Source organism: Alligator mississippiensis, chromosome 8 (assembly GCF_030867095.1).
Source record: "Alligator mississippiensis isolate rAllMis1 chromosome 8, rAllMis1, whole genome shotgun sequence".
NCBI lineage: Eukaryota > Metazoa > Chordata > Crocodylia > Alligatoridae > Alligator > Alligator mississippiensis.
The window spans coordinates 68,690,324-68,700,848 of NC_081831.1; the positions used below are offsets into that span (position 1 = coordinate 68,690,324).

A 10,525-nucleotide genomic window follows, 5' to 3' on the forward strand; every position below is an offset into this window, starting at 1 on the left:
CCCCGGCCCCGGCGCGCCCCCGCGCCCGCCCCCGCGCCATGGCGGCGAGCGCCCGGCCCTAGCGACCCCGCGGCCGGGCCCGGCGGTGGCGGCGGCGGCGGCGGCGCGGCGGCGCCCCCTGGCGGGCGGTGCGGGCGGCGCGGGCCGGGCCGGGCCGGGCCGGCATGGAGGCCATCTGGCTCTACCAGTTCCGCCTCATCGTCATCGGCGACTCCACCGTGGGCAAGTCCTGCCTCATCCGCCGCTTCACCGAGGGCCGCTTCGCCCAGGTGTCCGACCCCACGGTGGGCGTGGATTTCTTCTCCCGCCTCGTGGAGATCGAGCCGGGCAAGCGCATCAAGCTGCAGATCTGGGACACGGCCGGGCAGGAGCGCTTCAGGTGAGGGCGGCCTCCATCTTAGGTGCGGCCGGGCAGGGGCAGGGGCACGGGGGCGGCGTCCCACCCAGGCCCCGCGCTGGACCGGCCCCTGGCTCGGGCTCGGTGCGAGTGGGGCAGGAGCAGGGGAAAGCTCTGGGGAGGCCCAGGCCGCTCGGCTTCCCCTGCCTGCAACGCGCCCGGGGTGACACAGCGTCCACACTGCACCCCGGGGTGGCGTGCTGCGCTCCGGGGTGACACGGTGTCCGCATCGTGCTCCAGGCATGACACGGCGTCCGCGCTGCGCGTGCGACACGGCACTGTCGGTGCCGGGAGTTTATGCGCCGAGTGCAGACGAGGCGCAGCGCGGGCGCTTCCGCGCGTAGACCGCGTCCGTGGCATCGCCACTTGGCGCGTGGTCTGCTCGCTGTAGCTGGCGGCGCCGCAGAGCACGTTCACCAGGAAGACCTTTGCCCCCTCTCCACGGGTCTCTCTGTAGACGAGGCCGGAGCCGGGCGGTGGAGGGCCAGCTTGGTGCTGCCCTGGACGTTGGCGTGAAGGCCTTTGCGGCGGTGCTTGGTGCCTGCTTGCCCCAGCCCCTCGCCCCCTTTGCGGCAGCCAGGCCTGGTCGAACATGCGCAGGTGCCGGGCAACGCGGACGCAGTACATAGCAGTTCTCATATTCTTGTCTATTAGGAAAAAGTACGTGTTTGGTTTGCCCAAAGTGTGCGTGCGCACGTGCGCCTGTGTGCGAGAGAGACGAGGGCACGGCAGCTTTTCCTTTGCCCATCTAGGTTGACGGGAAGGATTTTGCCGAAACGCAGGCATCCCCCTTGTTGGGCTCTCTCTGGCACTAGCAAAAATAGGTCAAGACTGAACTCCCCCGTAGATATGGAAACAGAAATTCACTGAGCTTGTGAAGTCAAGACACATCAATCACAAATGGTGGCTTTGGCACCAAAATGCGGTTTCCACCGGAAAAGGAGGGTGAAAATGCAGCGACCTGCCGTAGAGCAGCGGTCGAGACTCCAGAACGTGGCTACCGGAAGTGCGGCTCCACCAAAAACAGTTGCTTCGTTTTGAAGTCTACAGATTATGAGACAGAAATAGGCCGAGTTTCTGGCTACCTACAAGAATTACGTTCCTACCTGTGGGTAGGCTGCTGTGATAAGGTGGCTGACAGCCCCCACACTGAATAATAATCTAAGAGATTAATTAGTAGCAAGCTTGACTTGATGAGAACATAAAAGGTGCACATGTGGTAATATCCACAGGATTCCCTGCAGAACCATATGGCAAATTGCAGTCATGTGGTAATTTGTATTTATCATATGTCTTTGACCTGTATGTTGCCCATTAATCCTTCTCCCTGGTGGACCTCTTCCATCACTCCAGATCTCTGAGCTGCTTCAGGAGGCTTTGCTTTTAATGATCTGTTTGAGAAATTATTCCCTTTTTTCAGTCAGTAGGTTAAATCCCCTCCCTCCTTTCCCTGGGCTGAGGCAGAGACAGAAACCTTGCAACCTTTCTGGGCTGGAAAGAGAAGCCTTGTACCCAGGTTCCAGCCGGTACGGACTCTGGCACTGAACCTTGGCATTTATAGGGACCTGATGGTGAATTGGGGTCCTTTTGCCTCTCCTCTGCCAGGCCCTTTTGTAGTGTATAGGAAGCCTGATTTCTTTCCCCGCCCCCCGCACCTCCTTCCAAAACATTTCTCTCTCAATTTACAACATGTAGCATACTGGGAATACGTGCAAGTCTACTTATACCTGCTGCTGCTGGCTGACCTCTCCCGGGTGTCACATAAGAGTGTGATCTCTCTTGCCTTCATTGAGAAGGAGGGCTTTTTGCCACAGAAAGGATTTTTATGGCAGAAAGCTGCCCTGCCTTCAAAGTGCTCATTAGGCATTGAAAACAAAAGAGAAGGGCTCACACTGTCTGACAAAAATCCTTTCCCTCCCAGTAGCTCCCATTTTGGTCTCTTGAGATGCCCTTGTTTTACTAATTAAGAGCATGCTCTTGATGAATAATGATGATTATTAGGAGGAGAGTTTTCTAGTCGCCCTAGTCCTTGCCACAACTGAGACCTTTTTCCAATGGAAAAAGCAGCAGAGAAACGAACACTGAAAAGCATGCCTCTCTCTCCTTTCTTCAGACCTTCTTGGTATATTATAAAGAATGAGGCATGAGTCCATTTTTCTTTCTGCTCCTTCCCAGGTCACCTTAAAGCTGTGACAGCATTATGAATGGAAAAGGTCATTTTTACAACGCTGTGGTAGCTATAACAGCTTCTCCTTCAGTGAGCTCAGGGATTTTCAGGCAGAGGCAAGTGAAAATAGAACCAGTGAAATGCGCTGACCCTGTCTCAGTTGCGTATATGCAGGTGTGCCGAGATGGGGGCAGGAAGGTATCATGGGCATTGCGTCTCTCTCGTGGACCCACCTCCTCCATACGCAGGTCCCACGATTTTATCACAGCAGCTTGCTTTTCCCACGTAAGCAAACAATCAACGTCAGGGTAATGCGGAGGGCACATTTGAAAACAGTCTCTCTGCTCTGATGGCTGTGAATGCTGGATCATGCCTGTGCCAGGCCATTTTGCCTGTGCATTTCGAGGTAAATCAGGAGTTGTTCCATTAAATTAATGTTAGGCATGTGCTGAAATGCTGTTGCTGACATGGAGCTCGAAGTGAGATGTTTTGCGGGAAAAGCATCAAGTCATGGAGGCTGTTTGGAAAAGCAACATGGAGCCACTTTTGAGGGGAGAGAGCAATCCTCCCCATCCTGGACCTAGCAGGTTTTTGTGCCTCAAATGTCTCTAATTCTGCCATTTGTTCTCTTCTCACCTCAAGTGGCTGCGAGGGATTCAGCCAGTGTCTAACATTAACAAGAATCAAAGCATCCTCTTAGGTAGTTTGAAGGTGCCTGTATCGTATTGCTGTTGAGTTTGCCCCAGTGACCGAGAGGCTGCAGCGGAAGCTCTGAGCGTGCCGGGAAACAGATCCCTCTGTAGCAGCCGGGGAGGACTAAAAGGCTACCGAATCTGATTACTGCTGCTGAGGGAGCAAAAGGCAAATTGCACAGCTCAGTGCCAGATATGCAGAGCTGCTTACGATGCTGAGCCAGATGCTTGGGAGGGAAGAGATTATCCACAGCCCAGCCAAAAAATCCCTTTTCCTTCTCTGTCCTCTCCGGTTTTTCTGTGGATTGCCCTCCCCACTCCCACATACTATGGCAATGCTGTTCACTGCTGATAGGTCAGAATTTAGGAACTCTTAAGTACTCATTTGGGAGCAGCTTCTCTGAATATATAAAAATTGCAGGATCCATTAACCTCCTACCAACATGATCCACGTTGGTTAATTGGTTCCTGTTTTGTGACGAAAGAGCAGCAATGCATTCCATCCTCGCATAGGATCCCACCGAGGAGAGAGCGTTTGTGAACAGGAGCTCCTCCCCACATAAAGGTATAATTACTGTTTTATTCACAACAAAGGGCTATTCAGCAGTTATGACACAGCCTCCTGGTTATTTATCCAAGGTCAGTTGCCATCCAAATGTAAACCTGGTAAGTCCAAATGTTACAATTCAGTTCTGTACGCTTGATTTGTTCTATTAGCTTGACTTCACTTCCTGTGCCTGTCTGCAGAGAGATCTGTCCTTGCTCAAAAAGATCTTGGAAGTCCCAAGCCTACCTACTGCCTATCCCCCTTCCCTCCTCTTTTAGATTTGCTTCACTTAGTTGTTAGAGCAGAGGTAAGTATTGCACTCTCCTTTCAAATGCATCAGTGATGATGCCTGTACTACAATGTATTGCATCAGCTGTAAAATAATTAATATGCACGTCTGCGCATACAATCATGCAGGAATGTACCTACACCTCCTCTGCTTTTCCCTAAGGCTTCTCTGCTCTGGCTTCTAACTCCACAGCAGTCTATTATCAATCCCACTTTTTTGCCTTACTCAACAAAGTATAGCTGTTTGTATTTAGTTCCAAAAACCTGCCTTTCCAGGAAAGATCCTTGCCTCTGTTACAGCACTTTTAAACCAGAGGTGAATTGATTGTGGTCTACGTGTGGTGAACATGGGGAAGAAGCTTCTGACAACAGACAGTTCCATAATCTAGCAGGAAAAATTGTAAGATGCAATGATTGGAAGCTGAAACTAGACAAATTCAGACTAGAAATTAGGTGCAAAATTTTAATGGGGGTAATTAACTACTGGAACAACTTAACTAGAGATGTGGTATAGTCTCTTATTATCAGAGACTTTAAGTTGTGACTGGACACGATTTTTTTAAACGATAGGCTACAGCTTAAACAGAAGTTACAAATGAGGCAAAAATGATTGGGTGAAATTCCTTGGCCTGCATAATTCAGGAGATTTTTTTCTGGCCTTCAGATCTCTAAATTTGTCCAGCCAAATTTCTGCTAACAGACTCAGCTGGTCAGAAATTTTACATTAAAGGAAAAAAGAATCTAAAAAACAAGCCCCCCTTCCCCACCCCCAAAAGACCCCATACTGGTCCCCAAATGGTCAGCCTCTCAAATAATAACCTTTATTTTCTTCTTGTGGGGGTTTCTTCTTTTCCAGATCCATCACCAGAGCCTACTACAGGAACTCAGTAGGTGGCCTCCTCTTATTTGACATTACAAACCGCAGGTCCTTCCAGAACGTCCATGAGTGGCTAGAAGAGACAAAGGTGCATGTCCAGCCCTACCAGATTGTCTTTGTCCTGGTAGGTCACAAATGTGATCTTGACACACAGCGGCAAGTTACCAGGCATGAGGCCGAGAAACTGGCTGCTGCATATGGTATGAGATACATTGAGACCTCAGCTCGGGATGCCATTAATGTGGAGAAGGCCTTCACCGACCTGACTCGAGATATTTATGAGCTTGTTAAAAAGGGGGAGATTTCAATCCAGGAGGGCTGGGAAGGGGTAAAGAGTGGGTTTGTACCAAATGTAGTGCACTCCTCAGAAGAGGTGGTGAAATCAGATAGGAGGTGCTTGTGCTAATCACGTCTAGTGAGAAAAGCTATGATGAACTCTACTAACCAAACATACTCTACTAAGTGAACTCCGTGTGACAGAAGGGGTGTAATGCTAGCGTGGTGAACATGTTGTTTTGGACACCAGAGAAACAGAACCAGAAAAACAGTGTTCCGTTCCAAATAACCTTCCAGAATCGGGGGGGCTACAAACTTACATGAGAATGAACAAGGATGCATGTTTACATTGTAGGAGACGGGAGGCATAAGAGCAAGCTGATCTGAACCAGGTGGTACGCACCAGGGAATTTTACATGTCCTGTTTTAAGTAAATCTATAGTTATACACTGCGTGCTGAAGCCACAGTATGAATAGTCTATTAGTATGAGACATGCGTGTAGAAAAAGAGAGCGAGAACGTTGGTGTATGTCAACAGTTATTTCCAGAAAGACGAGAATGCAGCATGGTTACCCCTCATGAACAATGCCTCAGTGGTTAGCTCAAAAGGAAACCGTTTTTCAGATGTGGCATGCACATTTCTGGTGTTTAATGTTCTTGCACCTAAAAACCTATAGTAAAAACTGACTGGTATTGAAAGAGGAAACTAAGGGTTGTTTTATTGGTAACTAAAACTTAATCACCACCTGTCTCTATGGGGTTATTAGTCTTACCACACCTGGCCAAGACTCTTGACACTAAAATCCAGCATAATGGTTCCAGTTAGGATTGAGGTATGAATTAAAATATTAAATATAATCCAGCTAGATGATTATAGTGGAGATACCTCTGATTCAGTGATTTCCAGTGTAACTAACAGATTAGGAACATAAAGCTTCTCAAGTGTGTCCTGCCATCCTGTATTTCACAGACAGGTCATCACCACCAGGAACTAGCTGTCAGATGGGGAAACACTGCTGTTTCTGTCTGCAGTGTCGGGGTGTGAAAATCCCTCCTACTGCTAAGCCCCTTTAAGCTCCACTTAATAGGAAAATGGAACGAACACATGAACATTCCAGAGCATAAATTAAACGCATCAAACACCCAGAAAGGTGAGTTTTTCTTTAAAGAATAGTGCTAAAACAGAGCAGCCACTGGCAACCTATTCTGGTCCCTAAGTGTCATTTTCCTTATTGGAAGGACCTGGAGGGAGGAGCATAAGAATAAACACCTGAGTTGGTAGAATGGCCAGAGAAGAGGGAAGGCCAAGAGGGAATATTATCTCCTCTGTTTGAATCCAGTCATATCCATCTCAGGTAAAATCTGATGATTAGGTAGCTGCATTACAAAGGCTCTAGGCATTTATTTTCTGGGAACAGCATCCATCATTTGAACTTTACTTCCTTTAAGTATCAAAGTAAGTTTTTGAAATGCAGCATGATAGCCATGCACCCGAATTGTACCTAGGGGGATCAGTTTATTAGCAGAATTTGTAGTGAGATTTATTCAAGTTTGCAAACTTTACAAGCCAAACTGTTAAAGGCCTGGAGGTTTAGGTAAACCATATAGGTGTGTCGAGTGTTTGAATGCAGGCCTCTTAGTAGACAAGTACTTCTAATTGCTTTTCTAAGGTAACATGTTCCATAAGAGTATGCTTTTTTGGTTGTTAACAAGTTGAACCAATCTCTCTTCAGATCTGTTTCTATATTTTGTACCATTTGGCCAGGACTGGATCATAAAAATAATCACAGCCTAGGTATAAAAGCTGTACATGAAGAAAAGTAATATTTTACTTTTATACTTTCTGGTACCAGTTCTAGTTCATTGCTTTTGTTGCCAATAAATTACCATCTGCTGAGCCAGAGAAAGGGATAGTAAAAAAAAAATGGGTATCAACAGGAGAATTAAAGCTGCAGCTTTTAACTTTGAAGTCCAATGGTCAACCTCGCTTAGGTCATAAATGTGCTGAATTTGCTGACCTCATGCTATGGGTCCATCAGACTCCTTCCATTGATTTGAATGGATGTTGCATTGGGCCCACAGTCTGCTGAGGGCATTATGAAACCCTCTTCTGGAATGGCATACATTTGGCAGGACTGGGAATCAGGAGAGAGCTAGAATAGTATGAGCCATGTGTCCTCAACTTACACTGACACCAATTGGAGCTGAGGGCTATTGGCAGAGTTGTGCAGAGACCTGCGTGGCACTTCTCCAGACTCCGAACAGAGCCACCAGTTTCTAACTTGGATAGACACAAAGGTCAGGTTGACATACTTCCATTCATCAAATAAAAAGATATGCCAAACCACTGTTTTGACCATTCCAAGTCTGGGCCAGTTCTACAGTTGTCTCCGATATTCTTGTTGAGGAGAATGAGTCTTAAATAATATTTTTTGGACACAGAAGGAAGTAAAACTAGTAGGGTTCAGGTATCACCAGGTTCTTCTAAGCCAGCACAGCAGAGACCTGGCTGATGGGGAAAGCGATGGGGTTTTTCATTGCATTTGCTCTTTTTTACTATAATGAAAAACTGCAGTTCATTTAGTGGGCCTGGGGGGGGGGGGGGGGGTGTTGTTTGTTTATTTGTTTTTCTAAGGCAAAAAGTCATAAGGAATTTTATTCAGACCTTAAGAGTAAATGTTGAATTTATCGGAGAAGTATTGTAGTTCTAAAAAAGACGCAGTATGAAAACATTCTACGCCATCTTAACTTACTTAAAAGGATTAAAACAAAAGAAAAATGGTTATATTAAATAAGAGAGATCATTATATACATCTTTTTTCTAATTCTACATTTTCTAGGCAGCTTATAAAAACATAAGCAATGTAGAGTCATCTGTACAAAGTTTGGAGTTTCTTTTCTAAGATGAAAAAAACTTATAGGCTATGATAAGCATTCTTTTCTAACATCTGGTTTTAATGCTTTGACTATGGCAAGAGGTATTGGAGAAACTGGAAAGCAAAACTTTCAAAGGATAAAGTTTCAGGACCTCTTTTACTCTAGGGGAAGTCAGTCGAACAAAAACAAACTTTCTGTGGTCCAGATCACAGGTTAAAAACAATCTGCATGTTAGATTGGAATTGCTCAGAACCTCCAGAATAAAAGTATACTGTACACTTTTCCTAGCTTTCTGTTATGCACTGTAATGAAATGTGAAAAAAATGCTGTATTTAGCTGTATGTGAATGAAAACATGCTTGTATTTAGCAAAATGGTTAATATGTGATTATGTGAAATTCAAAACTTGTAAAGAAACTCTTTGTGGTTTTTCCTTCCCCCATTCTTCATCAGTAAGCCATCTAGTAACTGTATTCTTACAGCTACCATGACTGAAAACCCAATACAAGGTAGATCAATAATAAACAACATGCAAACTATTAACAACAGAATATACTATGCATTTTCTCTAATGGTGCATGTTTGGAAGATGTCCTTTTAAAGATGCTAACAGCCTTTGTGAAATCAATTGGCTTCTGGAGAAACTCCCGTGCTGCCCTAGAGATACTATACAAAAAACCCCCGACAACGACTTTTTGGTAAGGTAATTGCAGTGTTCAGAGAAACATTGTTATAGCAGGTATCCAGAATAACCAAGTATCATGGTACAGATCCTCAGTTGCTGTAAGTTGTTTTAGGTTCCCCACGTTCAGTTGCAGTGGATTTAGTGGTTTATAGCAGCTGAGGAACTATCCCACCATGAAACAGTGGAGATTTAAAAGGTGGTGGTAAAGGCTCCTGATCAGAGGAAGGCTGAGTGGCCAGAAACAGAGCGCTCTCTCTCTTTTTTGTTTTCCTTCAGATAATCTCTTGTTGAATGGTGAAATGCTGAAAGGTTTTTTTAAAACAAACTAAGGAAGAGTTTCCCCCTTTGCAGGTCTTAACCATAGCATAGCAACCAAATGGTAAGCATACATTTAATGAGGGACAGTTTATAAGCGAGAGCCCAGTCTCTTTTCAGCAAAGCTTTACTGCTTTAGTGTATGTGCCTGGGTGTTACACTAAGCACATTAGTGCCAAGGATAAAGCGTTGAGCAGTGCTAAGGGGATATCATTCACTGTGCTTTCTGCTCCCTACTCCAGAGCACTAGCTGATTGTTAATGTCATGCTGCAATATATTTGCTGCCTTGTAAATGCTTAACTTGACATTTTATTGTGTGTACTGAAGAAATGCAGTCATTGCCCTGGAAGCGTCCACCAGGAGAGCTGTTTTACAGTAGGTTTGAGCTTTTTACAACAGATTCCAGTGTGAGGAACTTGCTTATGGAAGGAGGAAGTGGATTCAGAGGAAAGGAGACCCTAGGAAAGCAGCAGTTGCTCCTCATTGCAAATGGTCTCATGTGGCTCCTTCATACTCTCCTGTCTGCTCTTAGGGCAGTACCATCTGTAGTCAGGCCATCTGCTGCATATACATGGCTGCTTTCTCAAGTAAAAATCACTATACACAATCTACTGTGATACAGCATTTAATGCAGCCACAGAAGCAAGCAGTGTGGCCCTACAGAGGTATAGAAGAGAGAGCCACGCCTGAGCAGAGAGGCAGCAAAGGGGGGTGGGGGGCAAGAACCTTCAGCAGCATGCAGACAGTCAAAATCCTTGCTATGACACACCAGCTTGGTACAGGTTTCTCCATACTGAAGAATCCCATCACTTCACTGACAAGTAGAACAATGGCCTCACATTTAGTAAAAATACTGCAAACTTATTTTGTGGGTGTGACAGTCCTTTACAGAAGAATGCATAAAGCTTCACCCCATAATTCCCCATGCTGAATCTATTAGCTTGACAATTATTTTTCCTATTGCCTGCTCACAGCAGCATTGATCCAAACTCTCACTACTGCTACCAGCCCAAGGCTTCCCTGCTTATTGAAATAAACAGCCTGTTGTCACAGCATCCAAATCCATGGCTGCACCTAAGATGCTTTGATGTACGCTGGGATTATATTGAACCTGAGAGAGATGGGCTTTGACATCCACCCACTTCCAGTGGTCTCCCATCAGTAAGATCTGCTGTTGCTGCTCAATTCTACACTACGCTCAGATCTTGCAGATCCACTGGCTTTCCACCTGACAAAGCCTGAGCTTCAGCTTCCGGGTCACAAACCCAACCTGCAGGATTGGCTGACACCTACCTCCCCTCTCCATCAAGCTGCTGCCAAACTTGTGCTTGTGCCCCTAACTTAGATTTTCCCCACCACCCACCCCATCCTGTCTCTCAGCAGCTTTCCACCAAATCCAGCTGT

General features: G+C 46.1%; 1 protein-coding gene across 1 annotated transcript; it reads left to right on the forward strand.

Moving 5' to 3' along the window:
* The first annotated feature begins 16 nt into the window (after positions 1-16).
* Positions 17-8,671, forward strand: RAB39B (RAB39B, member RAS oncogene family). Its single transcript, XM_006262663.4, has 2 exons — positions 17-379; positions 4,948-8,671. Exons 1-2 carry the CDS (start codon positions 165-167, stop codon positions 5,372-5,374), a joined length of 642 nt encoding a protein of 213 aa, XP_006262725.1. The 5' UTR covers positions 17-164; the 3' UTR covers positions 5,375-8,671.
* The last annotated feature ends 1,854 nt before the right edge of the window (positions 8,672-10,525 follow it).

Excerpts from the sequence above, each read along its gene's own strand:
- RAB39B (XM_006262663.4), top strand. The coding sequence starts at position 165 with ATGGAGGCCATCTGGCTCTACCAGTTCCGCCTCATCGTCATCGGCGAC. Across the intron at positions 380-4,947 it reads GCCGGGCAGGAGCGCTTCAG|ATCCATCACCAGAGCCTACT; the intron begins GTGAGGGCGGCC and ends CTTCTTTTCCAG.